The sequence below is a fragment of the Filicampus tigris genome, chromosome 7 (genome assembly GCF_054856515.1).
Source record: "Filicampus tigris isolate MCC_2025a chromosome 7, RoL_Ftig_1.0, whole genome shotgun sequence".
Taxonomy (NCBI): Eukaryota; Metazoa; Chordata; class Actinopteri; order Syngnathiformes; family Syngnathidae; genus Filicampus; species Filicampus tigris.
Window position 1 is genome coordinate 9,510,010 of NC_141223.1, and position 22,056 is coordinate 9,532,065.

At 41.1% G+C, this 22,056-nt stretch overlaps 2 protein-coding genes across 4 annotated transcripts in view; one reads left to right on the forward strand and one right to left on the reverse strand.

Moving 5' to 3' along the window:
- The window catches only part of gemin4 (gem (nuclear organelle) associated protein 4), a 37,374-nt gene extending 22,813 nt beyond the window's left edge, over positions 1–14,561 (reverse strand). Inside the window, exons 1-3 of one of the 3 annotated variants that reach the window (XM_086035919.1) lie at positions 14,427–14,501; positions 8,266–8,294; positions 6,696–6,849 (exon numbers count right to left, since the gene is read on the reverse strand). In XM_086035919.1, coding sequence (XP_085892045.1) covers positions 6,696–6,849; positions 8,266–8,280 — 169 coding nt within the window. In that variant the 5' untranslated portion in view covers positions 8,281–8,294; positions 14,427–14,501. Of the gene's footprint in view, positions 1–6,695; positions 6,854–8,265; positions 8,295–14,426 lie in introns of all 3 variants that reach the window. The other 2 variants (XM_086035920.1, XM_086035921.1) reach the window with 2 other exon arrangements.
- On the forward strand, positions 1,186–21,482 carry smtnl2 (smoothelin like 2). The gene is made up of 10 exons (XM_086035924.1): positions 1,186–1,295; positions 1,557–2,382; positions 15,236–15,317; positions 16,631–16,888; positions 16,963–17,025; positions 17,107–17,167; positions 17,243–17,392; positions 17,472–17,595; positions 19,955–20,106; positions 20,865–21,482. Exons 2-10 carry the CDS (start codon positions 1,783–1,785, stop codon positions 20,989–20,991), a joined length of 1,617 nt encoding a protein of 538 aa, XP_085892050.1. The 5' UTR covers positions 1,186–1,295; positions 1,557–1,782; the 3' UTR covers positions 20,992–21,482.
- The last annotated feature ends 574 nt before the right edge of the window (positions 21,483–22,056 follow it).

Genomic DNA, 22,056 nt, shown 5'->3' on the forward strand with positions numbered 1-22,056 from the left:
ACAGTCACTGCACTGAAAGCTTTTCTCACTCGACTCCAGTCGCGCTATTTATCGGAACGAAACACTGTCAGGGCAAGTGGATGGACAGATAATGATGGCCGAATGGCAGACACTAAACAGACATACAAGCAGCAGGAGCAAAGAGTTTATGCTGACCGTTTGACACAAATGAACTGATAAGGATGGTGGTTTAAATTCACACGGGAAACAAAAGCGTGCGTTGTGCTTAAAGTCATATGGACTTCGCTTTAATTTGAATTATTGTAAAATCACAGAAAGACTAGCGATAGTAAGCGACACTCCAACGTTAGCAAGCCATGGCTGCTACGTTACTAGCAACACTTATTCGTGATAACGTATAGCATATAGCACTAAATATATCGGTTTGAATTTGTATATTTTGGAATGTACAATTAATTAAAAGCAAAAACAGGTGCTAAACCTAGCTGTCGAGGAAAAATGTTGCTAATTCTTCATTGCTTCTCATTCCGCCCAGCTGCCTAAGGTTCTTTAGCTCTGCTTCTATTTGCTAATCTTATGCCTAGTTGTTTGCAAGCAAGGGATGACTTTTAAAAAACATTTTTTTCATCCAGAGTGGGATCTTACAAAATAGTTCCACAAAAACTCCTGAAGCATAATTAAGCTATCAGTTTAGCCCGAGGCTGCTGGGATATGTGGGTGACCGGCACTGAAAATGATCGATGCGTCATTGGTTTTGTTAATTTATTCGATTAATGTCCAGTGTTAAGCAATGTATCAACATATTGTCTTACATTTTTCATCATATACTTTTTCTATGAGAGTAGCATTGGGAAAGAGCACAAGACAACTTTCCCACTTGTGGGACCATTAATCTTGATTTTCTTTTTTTTCAATAAAGCTCAACAAAGCTGCAACAGGTTTATATCCTCATTAAAGCGAATCAAATAAAGGAGATGGAAAAAAGAATATGACAATGAGAAGAATGGAGAGGCGGCGAGTAGAGGAGGAAAGTCTTTCTGATAGTTTACATAGTGCCTATAAAAGAGCCCCCCCCCCCATCTGCCAACCGCTCTCCCCTCCCCTAAATTTATGACCCTCCAATGTTTCCTCACTCCACCGCCATCCTCCTCCTCCTTGTTCCCACCCCTTCTGCTCCCTCCTCCAGACAAAAGCAGAGCTCAGCCTGAGCGTTTAAACAAACCAGAACCGGCAGTGCAGAGCACACACACACACACGCGCACACACACACACACACACACACACACACATGCAATGTCATACAGCTGTGATGTGTAACTCAGAATGAGGCTGAGGTAAGTTCACTGCAGCTGTTTGGTGAAGATTACCTCATCGCTGTGTTTTATGGGGGTTTCGAAACATAAGAAGAGTTTATGTGAGCTCCTTAAGAAACACATGTTGCGTTCTTTTTGTTGTTGTCTGGGGATTGTGTTGTAAAAAGTTAGTGATACTTTGAATGGAAGACCATAATCGAAATCTTACTAATGTATGGGATCATCTACAGGAACTGTTTGCCGAAGGTTACGTTTTCTTGTTTTTGTCTTGTACGCTTCCAGAGGACACATCCACACCTGAAGAGCAGACTTCTCTGGAGAAGAGGCAGCTCGTGACAGCACTGAGCGAGACATTAACCAGATCAGACTTTGGGCCCTCTCCCTCACCTTGCACCTTCCGTCCGGCAGTCCCCGCCCCTCCAGCCAGTCCCTCAGAAAGTTGAAGCTGGACACTAACATCGCACCAGAAGTGAAGGCTGACACATTGGAAGCGACAACCTTGGCTGAGATGGCAGACTTATGTCATCCTCGCGCCTCCAGCCCGGAGGGGGAGACGGTGTGTGAGGCTCTGGCCCGTCATGAGTCCACCCTGAGGGAGGCCATCCGGGAGATCCATATGGACGTCAGTGCCTTTAAGTTAGGCATGGAGCATCGCCTGGAAGACGCGCTCAGCCTGAGTGGGACTCTTGGGCGAGCCATGACTCAGCTCCAGCAGGAGAACCGAGAGCTGAGAACTCAGCTGCAAGCTCTAAGCCGACAGGTGGAACTCCTCGGCGGAATGAGCAGTCAAAACGGCAAGGGCCACCCGAATGACATCCAAGCCAATCACCGGGATATCAAGGAGGCCGTCTACGGGAAGGCCGACTCCCCGCCCCAGAGCGTCAACCAGCCTTGCGCGTTGGGGAGTCGGACACAAACCCACAACGGCCATGGCGGTCACATCAACGCTGCGAGCACCCCTGCAGCATTCTCCTCGTCCCCCAGATCAAGCAGTCCTCCAGCCGCTTCAAGAGTTTCCGCCGTCGTGACAGGTCCCGTTTCGAGTAGTAGCCCATCCGCTGGCCGCTTCTCCAGTCGAGCCACATTTGCAGTCTCCAGCAAAACCAATGTAAGTGAGCAAACGTTCACATTTGAACACTTTTTATCCGGCAAACACCCCAAGCATCCTTGTCAAAACGACCAAACCAAAACCGTTTCAATGAGCCCTTACGTCAAACGTTTGAGGGGTGTTATGGCAAGGAGCCATATTTCAGACCCTATAGTGCAATGTCTCTTCTCCACATCTAACTTCAGAGGATGCTAGCATGTCTGCAATTTAATTGGATTTCGTTTTGTTTTAGTTATAGCTTCACCACATTCTTGCAAGGGAGGTATCCAGCGCGAGTACCCCTGTGTGGTAACCGTTGCTCTTTATTGCTCTGTCTTTGCCATATTTGTACTGACTGACCACAATCGGGTGAAAGAGTGTCTGTAATATGGGTGACAATTCAACAAACAATACCCCTTTGAAAGTGTATTCCAGTAATTGCAATGCAATTTTCCAAACTGGGAAAGGGCTGCTTGCGGTGAAGGAGCAGATTGCGAGCGGAGCTGGTGCTGTGTTTGTGTTGTGGTTGCACGGGATGTGTCAGTGAGGTTGGAAAGCAGCACTCCACGATACTGCTACTACTGTATCATGGGACAATGTATACTTCGGAGAGGTATGGTTAGGATGGACGTGTGCTGTTTCAGTCGTGAGTCAAATATGTCGTACTATTGTGAAGTATGGTTGCTGTGATCTGTGAGGTTAGTGCGTTCGACTCCTGGCGTTTGATTCTTAAATAAAGATTCCGCATCGGATTCCAATTCAGGAACACTAAATTCCGGAATGTCTTTAGTGGTTTTCTGTTTCATTGTTATGTTGCGTTTGTCTGCCCTTTCCAAACAGTTCTATCTTAACCAGATAAACAGTTTCCGTCTAAATGACATTATCACATTGCTCTCTCACGCATTCACTCACAGGAAGCCTCATGTGTTCGTAGGTTTGCTTCTTCCTCCTCTGTTGCACACAAATGTCACATTTTCATTTTTTTGTTAACCATTTCGAATTTTCAACTCTTATTTGCCCAACTTTAATCACAGTCTAATAAGAACTCAGTGTCTGTTTGACTTTTGTTTTCCCTGCTAAAGTGACAATACAGTCTTCTACATATTTCAGGTCCGCTCCGTTTGTAGAGAAAGGCGATTTATCTTCCCCCTCAGTGTTTTACTTACACTTGGTAATTTTAGGTTGTTTTTGCACCTTACATAGCTTGAGAACAGTATTGTGCTTTATTTGAAAGTTTGCACCATCCTGAAACCTTGGGAAGTACGTTTGAGAATAGGGATGAGTACAGTCCAAAGGAAAAAATTTGAGTCTGAGACACATAGATGGAGGAGACATTTAAGAAAGGAGAATGATGCTGTTGAACTCACTTGGATTTTAGAGGGACAGAGAGAGAGAGAGCGAGAGAGCGAGTGAGCACATGTGCTGTTTGTGTTTTGGCGTGTTTTTTTTGTGTCAATCAACGTGTTGTTTACCAACGTCTCCTGTATTGTTTTCAAAATATCGTTTACTACAACCCAGGGGTCGGCAACCTTTAACAGTCAAAGCGCCATTTCGACCCGATTTCCACTGAAAATAAAGCAGTGGGGCCCGCAAAGACTTTTTGACATTAACCTCCAAAAAAACGCCAGCTTTTTTTTTAGTTCCCAGGCAACGCTAAGTTCAAGTTGTATAGTACCTTATATTGCTATTGCACACTCACGGCCACATAATACTACCTACAAAATACATTAAATCGGTAATTTGACACTTACGAAAACCAAGCCGGCGACATCCGAGTACTTCAAAGTCCGCGCTCATGTGAAGCCCCCATCGTGCCCCCAGCCTTTGAAACGTCACACCAGCAAACACACCTGCCCAATACAATACATCTTCATTTTGGCTCTAACGCCTTCACAAAATGCCTTCTTTCAGGTTTAAACCCGCCATTGATGCCGTAAATAAAACAACGATCCAACTAACCGTGTCTAAAGTGCTTATAAAAATGAAACGGAGACTTACCTCACGACACACGTGAGGGGGTCTTTTTGCAACGAAGCATCTCATCGATCCATATCAAACAAGCCAACCTAACGAGAACCTTACTACACCTTCCGAAACGATGCGATAAGACGATAACAATCAAACATTCATTGCCGTCACGTATCGTGTTAACTAGGTGCACAAGCAAATTTCATTCATTTCGCCTCTTAAGGTGACTGTTGCCTCACTGTTGCCTTTGGTGGCTACATCCGAGGAATGTTATATGCTGTGAAATCATGTGGCCAAAGCAAAACAAAACAAGGGCACCTTTGTTTCCGTGACGCTGTGGGAGATCCCCTGCTGTCGGTCAAAAGTTGCGCCGGGAGTCTGCTTGGCTACCGTCATTGGAACGGTTCGTTTCATTGGGGTTTTTTGGGTTTTTTTTCCAAACAAGATTGCCACTCTTGCGCTTCCTGTCCGGAAGACACTGATGTGGATGACATACGTGCGGTTCACTCGGCTGTTCAGACAGGTCTGTTCGGCTTGCAACACTGACAGTTTTACACACGCACTGCAGCATTCTTTACCATCAATCCAAGGTGAATGTCTCTGTGCCAAAGTGATGTGCACAGGCCTGTTTGTCTCCAGCTCACAAACAAAAAGGTGGAAATGATAAATTAACTTTATTGATGTGTCTGACTGCTTAAGAGAGGTTAAGAGATTTGATCAGTAACAACCAACCCTATATGGACACGTATGGATACACACTTTTAAATCGATTCATTCAACAGGGCAGGTGTGACGCCTGATTTCCCTTTAGCCCTCTAGCTATGAGAGCCCGGACCTCAAACTCATTAAACACATTTCAGATGAAATCGAACCCAGATTGCGAGTCTTCACAACCTTTCTTTTAGGTTGAATGACATCATAAAAGTTGGGTTGAAATCAAAAAGGAAAAACGTTCCTACGGACACTCTAGAATCTTATAAGAAAGTCTTCCCAGAGGACTGGGTGCTATAAGATAGTTAAACTGCCTGTGAAATGCTTTTTTGCAAAATACTTTTAATGCATTCAGATTATTTTTCAGTATAATAATTAAATATATTTAAAATATACTATTATTAACTTTATCATGCGAATACAACTAATTGCTTCAGTCTGTAGTGTACACGATAGTCATGATATGATCAATCATTTGTAAATTTGGCCCCCTCTCTTTGAAAAACATATCTTTATATTACGTACTTATGACTGTTATCAGATGATTTTGATTACCTGCCCCCCCTCACATGCGTTATGTCAGCTGGGATAGACTCCGGCCCCCAAGTAAGCCTGCACGTGTTTGTTTCATTTGCAGAACATCAACCAACCGATGAAAAATGATTAGCCTTCCCAGGTCAGGGGGTTATCGACTTCTCTCAATCAGAATAGAGTTTAGATGCTCTTGATTTATGGCTCAGTACAAAACTAAGAGCTGATACCCTGAAAAGGAAAAGTTGAGCTTGGGGGCAGTTATTATCCATCCCTTAACCATTAGCTCCATCCCTCACTAATATTACACAACTCTTACCCTTGATGCTTATCTACACACATGCAGCATACGCTAGCTTGTCACTAGCTAGTCGAGAAGATGGATCGTTTCATGGAGCTTTAATGTGCTGATCTCAGTAGAAAGAGAATTATTTACTTGGTGCTGAGAATATGTGCAGACACAAAGTCGGCAGTATGGTCTTTGGACTTACAAGTAACAACAGGAAGAAATTGGAAGGCATCTTAGATAAATTAGTAGACTACAACAGCCACGCTCACAACATTTTTGTCAATATAGATGAGTAAGTATCTGGTCAAACCAAGGCCTTGAATATTCCTATACTTAAGACAAACATCAAAAAGGAAAACAATTTGGATGTAGTTTGTATCAGTACTGCACTTCTTTTTGTTATAATTTCTTTGTCCAAGCCTTTTATTTCCAAATGAAAATGGATTTCATTCGCCAGTAATTAAATCAATGTGAATTTACGTCAGTGATTAGTGTAGAGGTCCACAGGAAAATTTTCATGCTCCCAGCACGGGATCGATTCCCGTTCAGTGACTGTCGCTGTGAATATGAATGGTTGTTTGCCGAATATGAGTGTAGTCTACCTTTTACCCAAGTCTTCCAATCAGCCGTTTTGAAGACTAAACAGATGCTGAAAATACACCATTTGTCTTATGTGTTGATCATTTGGTTTCTTCCTTCAACCATCCACGGTATTTATTTTACACAGCCTGCCCTCTTCAGGATAGAAACCAACAACTTTGTACACCGAAAGTCACAAAGAGTCGATCGTATTCTGGCTACAGAAGTCAGCAGTGTCACCCACTAAAGTGCTTACCAGTGACTTGGGTTCTTTCTGGAAACCATCCATCCATCCGACCATCCATCCATTTTCTGTAGCGCTTTTCCTCATTTGGGTCAAGAGTTAGGTGGACTCCATCCCAGTGAATTTTGGGCGATGAGGGTACATGTTGGGCTGGTCGCAGTGCGTTCTGTCTTGCAAAAAGAAATTCATACAGAGCTGAGGTGTTTTGATTTTGGGAGGAAAAAAAAACAACACAACATAACACAACATACAACACAGCATAATGATGTGTGTTATATAACCAGAGCAAATGATAGACAGCAACATGTTATATTTGGCCAGGCTCCAACTCACCTGCGTCCATGAGGACAAGCGGTATAGAAAATCAATGGATGAATCCTGCAATTCAATGCTATCATGCCTTGTGGATACGTTTTTTATTTTATTTTATTTTTTTAGGCTTTTTACAATCAGAACAAATGTCTATGGGAGATTCTCATGAGATTGTATTCCACAGGTCACTTTTTTTGAATGAAAGAACACTCGCTATGTGTTTCAGTCATGGATGAGTTCCTCTGCCGAGCAAGGAATGACCGGTGAAGATATTTATCTCCATAAAAAAACTGAAATTTGACATTTTCAAACTGTCTGTAGAGACTCCCCATATAACTGCTGACCAAAACTCATCACTCCTGGCTGTGAGGCCTCCCCTCCCCCTTCTCTCTGAGATTGGCTGCTTCCAAACTTCACTCTCTTATGCGGCTATACTATATCCACACACTAATGTGTGAGACGGAACAGAGAAAAAAAACACACCTACGGCTAATTTTGATTGTCGATTCACAAAAAAGTAATACCAATAAGAATCACAGAAGAATGGATGTTGTGAAAAGTTAAAATCAAATTGAAAGAGTTGCACAGCTGAGAATAGCGTGGATGTGTGCGTAGTGTGCATGTGTTTTGGGGGGGGGGGAGTTTAACAGAGGTATGTGGCTACTCCCTGGCTACCCCTTGGCTCTCTTAATGACTTCCAGACAATAGACTGTGTTCCCGTCATCATCGCTGTGGAAACAAGTTAATAACTGACCTGCCGGTGGTACAACTTGAATGCCCTCTGGAGCCACTATTGCTAGACAACATCAATATATCCAATATCGTGGCAGTCAGCTGCATCAGGAAGTGATATTTCCATCTTATTCACTCACTGAACACAGCATTAGGTTATTAAATATTCTGCCTTTACAAAAAATATTCATTTAAAGCAGCACTGGACAAGAATTCGACCTTAATAAAATTGTTTCACAACTATTTTGATGAAACATTGACATACAAGGAGTTCAATGGGACTTTGTCATGCCCTTGGGGGCTGGGGGGGGTCTGTATCGTTTTTACTGGCACTAAGCAACTTTTTAGGAGGGAGGGAGTAACCCTGGCACACCAAAAAAATGACTAATGTCCTGAATTGCTTTATGTCATACTCACTTCCTCCTATCGCTATAAAGACGGGCGTCGATTCGAACGTCTACATGCTATTACAGGTGTCATGACAGAAGCCCCCAAACAAACAAAAAACGTGTTCTTTAAATAAAATTAAATTCATTACCTCATCGCTATTCATCTTCCACACAGCCACTGCAAATAAAAAATGTAATTCAGTCCAACTTGCAGGCCAGCGAAAGCTCAGGATTTCACGACAATACGCACTTGCGCGCACGGGAAATGTGGTTGATTTTTGTCAAAGCACTACCGCTTTTGTCCACATGCCGCTGCCATAATCAACAAAAACTGACATGATACAGTGTTGCTTTAACAATACAAAGTAAAGTAAATCCCATTTAGCTGAAGAATGGAATATTATTAAAAGCGTCTCTATTAAAGTTGAATTAATACCACTTGGTCAATAACTCTGCCAAGCATGACATAAGATGAGAGGTTTGATTTTTTGGGGTTTGCTTAGTAGTTAGCACTATTATGCAAAAACTGCATATGAAGATGTGATTTCCATAAAACATCGCAAAGAGGTGTCACATGGGCCAAGGAAGGCTACGAGAAGCGTTGATGCGGATCAATACAACGTTGTTGTGTATACTCGTATAAGCAGAGTGAAACAGTATCTCATTCTGCACCTTGTGGTTTTCAATCAAACAAGACACAAATCAGACGGACATGTCGAGGATTGTCCGATTGGTGGAGATCTGCGCTCTTCTCACTGTGAATGTAAAGGAAAGATTGTCTTCCATCTTTTTTTTCATTGGCCATACCTACCTCATATTGTGGCTGGTGAGTTCATTTCAAGCTGTTTCTGTTAAGTGGTGCACTGGTCAATTAGAGGTGAGAGCAGCGGGGGTGCGGGCTGCTGACCTTTTCAACAACGTTCAACAGACGACTGACCGCATGAAAGTTTTTCCTTTATTTGTGAGAAGGACTAGAGTGGGAACATGATCCGATCAGTAAATGTAACTGGCAAAAACTTTGAGAAAACTGCCCCAACCATGTGTGTATTTACTATTTCAATACAATAAGTGGAAATCACAAATCCATCTATCCTTTTTCTATACTTGTCCTATGCTATAAAAACAGTTAGGTTAAAAATAACACAATTTTGGGTCAGAAAAGGAACGATCCACTACTTGGGTCAATTTGGCCCAACTTTCTGGGTTGTTTTGCAGAAAACAACCTCAAAATGTGTGTGTTTTGTACAAAACAACCCCAAAAATTGGTCTGTTTTGTACAAAACAACACAAGAAAGTGGGTCAAATTGACCCAATTTGTGGATTGGTCAATTTTTGACCCAAAATTGTGTTATTTTTACCCCAAATGTTTTTAGCGTGTAATTAGGTATCAGGTGAATTGAAGCCCATCCCAGATGACTTTGGGCAAGAAGTGGCAAACACGTTGCATTCTAAAATTATTTGGGTCCCAAAAAAACATAACAAAACAAAACAACACTTTGGCTCAAAAAACAAATCAGAAAGTTGTGTCAAATCAACCCAAGTAATTTGCGTTATTTTTGACCCAACTGTTTTTAGAGAGTGGACACTTTGTCCTGTTAGTTAGTAAATTGCTAACATACTTCTGTGCATGCCAAAATCAATACATTCATCTTAGATCTAAAAACACATCACTTAGTGATTCCAGATGGTGGCCTGCTATAGAATTAACTTGAATTTTGATTCGACTTGCATCATGTCCAACTTTAATGTGTTTGGCCTAAGGGCTGACGTGATACGGGCTCCATTCCGTAGCCCTAACGACAATGTCCTCTCCAGCTGAGTGCGTGAAATATAGCTTTGTAGTTAATATCGGTCATGTGGCTCCACATTAGGCCTCAGTTTTGAAAGTGGGGCGTGCACTTAAAGCGAGCATGAAAACAATTTTGAGAGGTGTTGATTAGTGATCTCACCTGCTGTGGTTTTTGGCAAGCATGAAGATTTTGTAAACATGTGGTGGGAAAGAGCGTCGACTCTGCTGGAAATGAATAGGTGCCTCAGCGAGGTTGTACCGCGAATGGTAATATGTCGAAGTTGTTAGTCAAAAAACGCTAATGGAAGCCCGTTTAAAATCATGGGCGGACCGGCCTATAGGCAATTCTTATTTTTACGGTCGGACGAAAAGGCGGCTAGACAGACAGTGGAAGGGTACTCTGGCTGTAGGCGGTAGATCATAAACCGACCGCATTTTTTTTGTAAAATTCCCAGATCTGCTGGAATATGTCTACCAGTCTCTGTCTGTTACACACACAGTACCAGTAAACAATAGCTGCCTCTTCTGTAACTATCAGAGTTTGACAGCTGCTGTACAAAAGTGTGTTTTGTGTTGACTGGACACTATTTTCTGTCCCTTAAAGTGGAAATCAACCCAAACACAACAAAAAAAAATATGCTTGGCTTGACTCTTTAAATCCAAAATCCATTCAAATCAAGGTCAAGGTCAAGTCAAGGTCAAGCCCTTGTGTTTGGTAATGCTCCTACATGTCTTTTCCTGTATCCAGGAGGGTCCACCTTTGTCATACTTTCCTGACCTCTCACCTAGCATGTCAAACTCCCCCTCATCTTACTGCATCACTGCCAGGAACTGAGAATCACAAGAGTGAAGGCTGGAAGGAGGGGGATGGACTGCAAAGATAGCCCAGATAGGGAGTTACGCTCTATTGTTGCCATATGTAGGAGATACAGTTTACTAGTAGGGAGAATTGGAGTGGAAAATGAACTCAGCAAGGAAGAGAGACAGAGACAGAGCGATTTATTTTGTACACACCTACAGTACACAATTTGCGAAAGAATAAAACGTTTTTCGAGCAATTTCACCAACGTGAAATGCTGTTCAGAGTTTTTTCAGAGCGTTAAATTACACTGAACGGTATTCTTGAAGCAACAATTTACAAAAGATAAGCTACAGTATGGAGCTGCAACAGATGCAAGCACTTTTGATGACTGAGGTTTGGACAAACTCTAATGAATAAACCCTGAGCACAACTATTTAGTGTGTTCTACCACAAAGAAGAATGCGGTGAGAAAAAAATGCACACAAGCCACCAATGGTCATCAGGACATAATGGTGAGACTGTCATTTAGTTTTTCCATTTCTGTGACATGATAATGATAAAAGTCTCAATGAGGTCAGCAGTTTTGCAGTGAAGAAAAAAAATCTTACCATTTATAAACAGCATATCAACTTCGACTTATAGTTATGTTAGTGGGAGAAAAGAGTTTGGTACATTATGGGGAATCCCTCATCAATCTAAGCCGATGCCAGCATAGTTTTGAGATGATTCACAACAAGCCTGAGCCTGAGCCTAACCGTGAGCTGTATAGAAAAATAAGCTTTAAGTCTATCATTAAATATGAAGAGACATTGTTGATGATCCCGCACGGTTTCAATATACATTCTTTACAAGAGCGCATATGAAATAGCAGAAATAACAATTCTTGCTACATGACTACGCAGCAAGAGGGCTTCTCCTTTCCCAACACAAACATCGATAGGCAAGAAGCTCTGTGCTCTAATATCCAAGTTTATGTATTTAGCGCATATATTCCACCTCAATGCAAAGTGTTGATATAGTCATTTTTCTATAAGAAATTGTAGGTTGTGGAAATTACTTAGAAAAAAAAAGGTGGTTAAAGGGTGTTGGATTCCTCTTTACATTCCAGGAGGGAGATTATGAGACCACAACCTCATTTCCACTGATGTGATATATTTACAGGAGTGTGTGTGTGTGTGTTGCGTGTGTGTGCATGCATGAGGTCTTAATGGTATTTCTATACTGTGAGGACACCAGCTGTCACTGCATTGTAATTCAATGGTGTTGAGGAATCAGGTTACGATAAAATGAAATGCACAGAAATGCCTGTCCTGTCACCTCAGTTTTTAGACTGTCGTATGAGAATTGCAACCTCAGCCAGGTTTACAAACTTAGTAATAAAATTTGCAGGCCCTGTTGCAATGTACAGTATTTCTCAACACAAATCCACACACACAGCTTCATACTATATATCCTGAATGGAGTAAATACTTCTGTAAAGCAAGTATAAGGAACTGCTTTCCCATTAGGTCAATTTAATTTTTTTTATACAGTCCTCCGTGCGTCAACCTAAACTAAGAAGTATTTGAGGAATGGTGGCCCAGTGGTTTGTACTTCTGCCTCACAGTTAAGAGGTTTTGCGGTTCAAATCTCAGGATTTTGCATTTGCGTCGTTCCTTATTTGGTTCATTGAAAATGCTCAATTTTATTATTGAATGTGCCAACGATCATTGGTTGATTATTTGTGCACTGCACTCCCGGGTGGGATCGCTTTGAGCTCACCCACGGCCATAAAGAGGATAAGCACTATAGATGGATGGATTACACTTGTTGGATGAGTTGATTGCCACTTATGTATATGTGGGTGTGATTTTTATATTTATTTCTAATAAGTAGCCTTGCTCATCAACCCCGCCCGTCAGCCCAGCCACCGCCAGCAACTCATGCCTCCATGGAGATACCTGTGACAGCTAAACAATATCCTCTGACTAAACAGGATGTGGCACTCACCATGCACACTCAAACCGCCTGTTTAAACAGAAGGGTTTCCCAGTGCAAGTGATCCTGTGGCAACAGCCACTATTGTGACTTTTGCAAACAGTCTGCTATATGTTTGGTCTAAACTGGAGATACTCTGAAAGAGATGGTTGATTGGTGAATATAGTTAAATGTACTCTAACACTGGGTTTGATACATGCAGAACTAACCGCAGGATAACTGTAGCTGAAAATAGAAACAAAACGTACATTTTAACGTTTTGAATTGAAAGTGATCCCAGTATGTAGTACTTGGGAAACTTAGTCGGTATTAGCAACAACAAAGTTGTGTATGATGTTCGTCAAGATGGGTTTAAAAATCTTCGTAGTGGAAGACTGAAAACAAATCAAAAGTGACAAACATATGACTTCAGGTTTGGAGGAATCTGTAACATACTTATTGACATTTTTTCCTTTGTTTGCAATACACTATATGAATAACTTGTTGAATAAGGTGTAAGACTAGATACTTTTTTTCTTCTTCCTACTCTGTTTTGAACATGTACACTGTCATTTCTTTTACTGGTTTATATGTTAAATAAACAAGCAAACAGGCAATTTCACATTGATAGTGTTTCAAAGAGGGCAGCGAAATGCACAAGCATTTATGGAAGCCTTCCCAAAGATTCTGAACACCATCCACTATCTATTATCTTTTCTTTTCTTATCTTTTAAAATAGATTGCTTACACTCACACTCGTAACACAATCATGACAATTCTGGCCATACTCATGAGAGCAGAATGTTGGCACATGATGGGTGTGTCATGACCTCAGGTGGCCTGTCAGTCGTGTGTGCCATGTGAAGTGTTGCAGAGTGTTCTGCCAGCAAATCAGAAGTGCAGATAATGGAGAGAGTTTACAGGAACGGGAGCAGCCCAGCCATCGTGTTTCCCCCCCTCTGACCCACATTGCATTTTAGGGAAGCTTCCCTTCCCACAGAAAAGACATCCAACAATTTGTCCCCCTCCTCCTGCTTGATAGTCAGCTGTTTCCACTTTGCGACCATGTGCCCCTGTCTCATTTCAAGATATTTGTGTTTGCCAAATCGGTGTCGATGATGGCCTTTAAATAAAGTAGTTATGCGGCTCTGCGTTTCCCCTTTCATGCTACTTGCAGACAACCTGAATATGTTGAGCCTGCTTCAAGTACCCTGAAGCTGATGCTTTGATTGTACGCATGGTGACACTGCAAACCAAGCGGTGAAATGGCCTCAGTGATCTCCGCCAAACACATTCAGCTCCACCCTGACAGTTTGAAACACAAGCAGCTGTTCGCTTACTTCCATCACTTCTACCTGCGGTTTTACCTCCTGCAAGCCTTTTTAAGGGGTCTTTTGCTGTTGTGTCATTTAATAAAGGCCCTGATACACCAAAACGACGTTCGTCAACAGTGACAGACGCTTGCCCCCTGTGGCGGTCGGCCGGCTGGCAGCACGTCACGCTGGAAAAACACACCGCAACGACAGACAGCGACGCTAACCATTAAAGTACCTTCTGCCCATGCATAAGATGTAATACCCTTCCATACCATCGGCGGCGGTAATCACCATTCCTCATGGTTAGAAAACTCCTACCGGAAAAATGTTGGCCGGGGTCTGCTTATAACAACGTAAACATTGCATTCGGCTCTATTCTTCGCTCACGATGAACTCCCACGCGAAGTAAACCATCACGTTTTTGACACGGTATTGTGAAATACTTACATTGTCAACCCTCGCTCTTGTACTTGTAAGAAGATTAAGGCAGCGACGGCGTGCTCAATGTTTATCCGATTTGTCACTTCCCGTTGGTGCTCCGCGCGCTGATTTGCTAGCTAACAGCCAATCAGATTGAGCAAATGTCACGAATGGCGACGCCAATTCAACATACGGTGGTCACTACACCAATCAGACGGCGTTTAAAGGCGCCACGACGCTTCACGACCTCCGACGTCAGTTTGATGTATCAAGGCCTTACATGGTTTAACCTTGCGAAAATGTGCACAGCTATCAGTTTCTCCATTGTTCCCTGTAGTGCCAAAATGGTATATAATCATGTGAGTGCTTGACATAGAGCTCCGTGTCCTCCAAAGCTGCGAGCTGTTCCATATGTCAGTTATTTGACAGAGAATCACGTTTGACGCTTTAGTCTTTTTTAGTTAGGTACTTTTTTGCCAGTTTGCAGGTTTATTAGAAAGAGTCATCACAGCATGAATACAATATACAGCAGAATCTTTTACACTTAGGAAGGAGCCTGGCCCGTTCACTGAATGATAAATTCATATGTTTCATTACTAACAGTATGTGAATGTAGCAACACACTTTGTGTGATCCAAATATGACGCACATACAACATTCTTTCCACGTTTCATCCATCAATTATATAGCTGGTAGACTGGAGGACGACACGAGATCTCGGGTCTACTGACAGTCCAAATTGCATTAGTCCCTGGTTTGCAATCAAAGTCTTAGATGACTCCACTTCTTTCTTAAAAACAATATGTTAATTGTGTTATACTGTCTGTGTGTGCCAGAGTATTGAGCGAGAGGAGCCAATAGAAGTTGACCCGGCCCCGACACATGCAGTCCTGGAGAATGGACACACTGCGTCAACAGGTACCCACAAGTGTTTCTCATCATGCCAGTACAACGTGTTCTCAAACACAAAAGTGACGTCAAGCCAATTAAGTGAAAGGCTTTAAAATTAAAAAAAAAACAAAAAAAAAAACGCTGATTTTACTCCTAAGGCTTGCTTTACTAGAGGATGTTGTGTGCTAGCCTGTTAAAATAGTTGAGTAATGTTTTCTGTGGTTCTGGAATAGATTTGTCAAATTTGGCAGATTAATCCCAGACTATTTCACACTGATGTCATCATTGTCAGTTCTCTGCTAGCTGTTTCCTATAGTTGGTTGGAGAGGCTCAAACAAAAACTGTAACTGGACTGAATGATTGGAAATGTCAGTTGTAATGAAGACTGTGTTTTTCCAAATTTGATGTGATCTTTATTTATCTCCAAAAATCAAATAAATGTACACAAAGAGACGCTATCCAAAGTGTTAAATTTGAGAATTTGTATCATTGTGATTATTGTTACAGAATGTTATCATCTTACACAAAGATGCAGCACAAGGATTGGGGAGCTACATGCATAGGTTCTCTGTAGATACAATGGTGCTTAATGATACAAGTGACTCCATTTTTGAGTTTTTCAAGAAATGACCTGATTTTTGGCCGATTTTTTGACTTGCGAGCAAATATTTGAGATACGAGCACAGTATGGTGGTTTCACAACAAGCTGCAGTATGGAAGATGGAACAATTGTTAAAATAAGAATGGGTCAAGCGATTAATTGGCACCCCCCAGTTGAAGATTACCGTCTAAATAAACACAAAACAAAACAGAGAAATACACATTGTGTATTTAACACTAGGACTACCAGAATTTCGAAATTCTTCCAACTATGACAGTGGTCATTTTGACGGGTTGCGCTTTGTTGCACTTTGGCAATGACGTCAGTGACAAAAATGATTATTACTTGCTGCTCGAGTGTCTAATAAAGGTATTTTGTTTACTGTATTAAAATAGCTTTAAAAGAGCTGTAACAAAGCATAAACAGTACAAACAGTACAATAAATAGAACAAAAACAATAAAAGGCTGTGATACATGTATTAATAAATATCGATGTAAATAATATATAAAATGTAAATAAAAATACAAATAAACAAAGATAATAAATTGACATAAAACACTATATACAATTGACACCGGAAAAGAGCCGAAACTTTCAGGTCTGATCAAAAGCCAGAAAAGAAATGTGTCTTCAACCGTGTTTTAAAAATGGACAGAGAGGGGGCTTACCAGAATATATCAGCTATATGAATATATGTTTTGTTTTTTTTTGGTCATCTCTTTATTTTACTCCAACCAGAACATTCCTTGCTGGTACATGGAAAGATGTCTCCACCAAGAGACTTCCCACATGAACACACAGCCCCAGTCGCCATGCGGATGGCCCACTTCCCCATCACGGCCACCACCAAAACAGCAGAAGTCAAGACTTGTCCAGACTCTCCCGGTAGCCCCACTTCTTCTCGTTCCCCTCCAGTCTCAGAGGCCTTACCACCCAGCCAATCAACTGCCAGCGCCATCCAGCCTCAGCCAAGTGCAGAATCCCCAGTTACACCAGGTGACTGTGACAACCGCAACTAAGTACGTATCTACTTTGCACAACTCCAGACTAAACATCTTGTTTGCTGTTAGTGTCTTCTATGAAGACGTGGAACCCCACACCCATCAGAGCTCTGGGAACTCCGCGCCTCCAAGGTGAAGTTGGCAGGCAGACAGACCCTCGCACTGAGACCAGTTATTATTGATGCTTGTGATTCACTGTGACTGTCTTTGCAGACAAGACGATTTTGCCCTCTGCTAAAACGGTGACTTACGCGGAGTTACCGCAACATGACAGGTTAGTTTAAATTGGAGGATCACTTTATTTGAAAGCTTAGTTTTGGTAAGTGTAAGACGTCTGTGTCCCCTGCAGGGATGGCAATGATGAAAGCAAAGAGCGATCCTTCGGGCATGGAGGAGAAAGGAGGCGAGAGCTGGTGAGGTCCCAAACTTTACCAAGGAACATTGGAGCTCAGGCTCGGCGGTCAGTCTTTGAGAGGTTGGACACAGACGTCACTAACAGGTAAAGATACAGTTTATGTATTAGGTTGTATGAAAACGATGGAAGAGTACTTACACATGTTGGCTTGTTATCTGTACAGTCGCCCCAAACTAATGGAGTCCAAACCCAAACTGAAGCGCTCCCAAAGTTTTGGCGTTTCCAGTGCCAGCAGCATCAAACAAATCCTTCTTGAATGGTGTCGCTCTAAGACTCTAGGCTACCAGGTAATGGACTGTCAATAAGTATCATCATTTTTGGGGGAGAGTCGGGGTACACCCTGCATTGGTCGCCACCTAATCACAGAGCATGTCTAGACAAACAACAATTCACATCACATTTAAACCAAAGGACAATACATTTTTTTTATATAAGCTAGTTTATGTTCATGTCCATATTTAAAGACCCTGTAAAGTAATTTTAGTTGTTTCTAAATACATTATATACGCTTGAAGGTAAGTACTGAAAACGTGTAAAGACTGAGAACAATTTAGTAGTGAATTGTTGAGAGAGCATTTAACTTTTTTTCACCATTTCAGTTGTTGGGATTATTTTGGGCCGTGGCTGAAACGAAAACCAATACGCACTTGGGCTTCCTGGCATTAGTTGACCCACCCACACTACAGACATTTGAGCACATAGCTACAGTAGATTCATACAGGAATGTATTCGATTGACAGGTAAGCGTCAAGTGAGGCATTTTTTCAGTGCCTTCAGCGGACACGCCAACAGCATCCAAAAGATGCGATTTTGGAGCCTTATTTTACATATGGTGATTTTGAATTTTTTTTTCTTTAATGAATTCAAACTTGTTAGGCTTGTTACAACACTATGTTCTCTGTGGTGCGTTATACATTTGAAAGACATTCTATTTTCACTTTACAGGGTCTTTAAGTACAATGCACAGACAATAGTGTGGACTTCATCCTTTCATCCATCTTCAATACTGAAAGTGAAAATCGAATCGCTGTAACTCCTTGTAGGTGATGTCACTGAGCGTAAGAACTGGACTTGCAAATCAGCTAGCCACATGGGATTGATTCTCACTCAAAGACTGCGTGAATGGTTGACTGACTATTGTTTTCTTGTAACTGCGTGGTGACCAGACCATGGCGTACCCTTTTGACAAAAGTCAGATAGGTTCCTGCTCACCTCTGTCGTTGAACAGGATAAATTGTAGAAAATGGTGGCTGGATGTGTAGTGTGAGTCTTAGTTGGATATTTTATTTTCTTAACCAAAATCCAATTTTTAGCTCTGTAGACAAGCAGCAAAATTGAAGTGTGACCTCTGTCCACCTTTCTATTGTTTTACCTATTCAGCAACCCAATAAACTTAGTGTTAATGTGTTCAGTTAATCTGCATTGTATGGGAGTGAAATGTGGTTGGATGCGTGCATGTGTGTGTTTTGTAAATGTGTGTTTCTGGGGGTACAGAGTTTGAAGCATTTTAGGTCATGGCTAAGTGTTTTGACACATTGCTGCACTGTTAGCCAGCAGCCCGTGCCAGCGGCTCCATGTGGCTTTAGTTAATAGTCAAGTTCGACGTAGCCACGACTCTCACTGGCTAAGAGGAAACACTCTGTTGTTGATCTGATGACCTGACATGTTCCATTTCAGTCAAGGATAGACATCATGTGCATTTGAGACAAGTCTGCAATCAGTTAACAGTCGCTGTGAAGAATCATGCACACCGAAGGTGAACTTTAACACGTGAAAGGGGTCTTACTTTGTCATTGCTGAAATTGTGCTCTTTCTTAAATAGGTGACCTCTGAGATTAATGTCTGTATTATATATTTTTAATTCTTGGACGTTTTGTGTACTTGTATTTAATTAATTTTGTGCTGCTGTTTGGCGCTTCCAAATTTCAAAACTCATTTTCCTTTTGAAATTGATGCAGTGAAGTAATTGGTTACAGTCTCAAACTGTCATCATTAATCAAAAAATATTTCAAAAAAAAAAAAAGCAACTAATCTGCAGGAAATTTTCAAGTAACATAAATATACCCAATTGTCATTTAAAGGTAAATTGACGACAATTTAATCAACCTAAAATAAAGTAAAACTACTCACCCTTCATGTAAAGATGCCTGGCTGGCACATAATGGAGATGGAACAGGAAAGCGTTTTTAGAGCAAACATGGAATTTTATACATAGTATTATATCAGCAGGCAGCATAAGAACTGTGTAGTGAAAGTAATCTGTATTTGTTTTTAATGACCTAATTAAATGTTCAAACAGAACAGCAGTGTTAAGTGTCAATTCCACTTTTGGTCCACGTCTTTTCCTCTCTGTCATCACATTGGAAAAAAATTAAAATAAGAAAAACACGAGGAAACAAAAAGGAACACAATTGAGTACATCTGTGGTTTTGACTTTGAACATCAGCAGCCTTAAAAAGGCAATTTAAAAAAGAAAAGATGAAAGTACAATGGAACTGCTACATCCATCATATTTATGTGGACGTGGGGATAGTTTTATGGCCAAGCTGTTGTCTTCTTTTATCTTCAATTGACCATTTTTAAGCTGTCAGTTCTTAGATTTTAAAAAAAATTCATGTTACTTTCTTAATATCCTTTTTTCTGCAGAACATAGACATCCAGAACTTCTCATCCAGTTGGAGCGACGGCATGGCTTTCTGTGCCCTGGTCCACTCGTTCTTTCCCACAGAGTTCGACTATGAATCGTTGTCACCGGCTAACCGGAAGCATAACTTTGAACTGGCTTTTGGGACTGCAGAGTGAGTGACAGCAAACAAGTATAGCGTCCTCAATAAGTACAGTATGACAAAAAAAAAAAAAAAAAAGTCCTTACTATTTTTGTTTGTTTGTTTGTTTTTTGACAAACCAAGGCATGACAACTTGGATTAAAAGTACCACTTCATCACTTCCGACACTAAAATTCACAACTTTTTACAATTTTACAGCTGCGCAGCAAATGCAAAGTTGAACAGATAACTTTACCAGGATGCTTGTCTGGTTTCAATGAAGCCATTCATGAAGGTTTGTCTATTATTAAAGTGACACGAGAAAGAACCATCCATCCATCCACTATCTATACCGCTTATCCTGAGGAAGAACCAACAGTACTATATTTTTGATAAGACCCAAAAATAAAAGCACACACAAATAGTAATTAATGTGATCCAGTTAAACATTAAATTCTCACTGGAAGCAACAATAGATGGGCTAACGAATAGCATTTATATGGCAGTTATAACGCTCCAAGCAACAGATATTAGAACACAAATGGTACAATAACACATGCTGACCAGTGTTAATTTGGACAAGATATTTTAATTTAGTTAAAAATTGAATTAAAGTTCATCTCGATTGCCAATTGACAATGTTCATTTGACTTTTTATATTGTTACTTCTCACACAGTACGTGTGAGACTGATAAATCTGAAGGACACAACATTAACGCTAAATAAGGTCAGGCCGATCATGTATTACGAGAGCTCCCATTCACGATCTGTATTTTTCTTTCGGTCTCCAGACTGAAGGCTGGCTGCGACCGGCTAATCGAAGTGGATGACATGATGATCATGGGTCGGAAACCAGATCCAATGTGTGTCTTCACCTACGTTCAGTCCCTCTACAACCACCTGCGCAAGTTTGAGTGACACTCCACATGCACTGCATATTGGTGGCGTGATCTTTTCCCCTGCCACATTGCCACTAAGTACTGTCCGACATAAAGGCATTTGTATTTCCTCCTGTCCTGGAGAGAAGTCAAAGAATTCAAGACTGGGCTGCCCTCGTGTGGTAAATTGGAGAACATCCCTTCCAATTTTGGAGGGTTAACCCCATTACAGTGAGTGTATGTGCATGCTCGTGTGCGCGTCTGTTACACGAATCACTGAAGAAAACAAGTTATTGAGTTGGTCAAATATATTTACTTTTTGTGTGTTTTTGTTGCTTGTAAACCATTATTATTCACACATGTTGAGTACGTTAACCTTTGACACTGCACCAGAAGGGATACAATTTGTAGCATAAAATTGTATTGTATTGTATTGTATCAGTGAAGAAAATGTAGGCAATCTTTTGTAAAAGACTTTTGATTAGGAAATGTATTCAAATGTTATAGAGAATAAATGTTTGTAAAATGAGACTGAATGATGGGCTTTATTCACACATTGTATGCTGGGACATTGAGTTGTGAACATTTAATAAAACCATTTATTGTCATCTGAAAGAAAAATATGGTCCTATTTTTTTCAGCAGTGGTCCCCAACCTTTTTTCTGCCAGTTCATACTAGTCTATACTCTTCGTGGCCCTGTAACAATTCACCGTAGATGGTGATGGATGTAGATGGTTTATATAATACGTATATTTGTAATTGACAATATTATGTACATGTCATGGCTTTATGGGCAGTGTAACACTGGGATTATTCTTTAGGAAAATAATGTGTTTCAGTTTGATATCTATCTTCATAACATTCAAGAACTTTAGGTATAAATAATGTTACCAAATATAATATTGTTGTATGGTAGATGATGAAAAATAAGATTGAAATGATTGTTGCTACGGTATTGTTCATCTATTAAGGGACTTGGAAAACATCATGATTTCATTCTCAGTAATTTGAGATTAAAGTCGGTGGTGTTTTAATACCTGGTATCCTGTGTGTGTGCGCGTGTGTGTGTGTTTGTGTGTGTTGGGGTGGTGCTCTCTGTGGGTA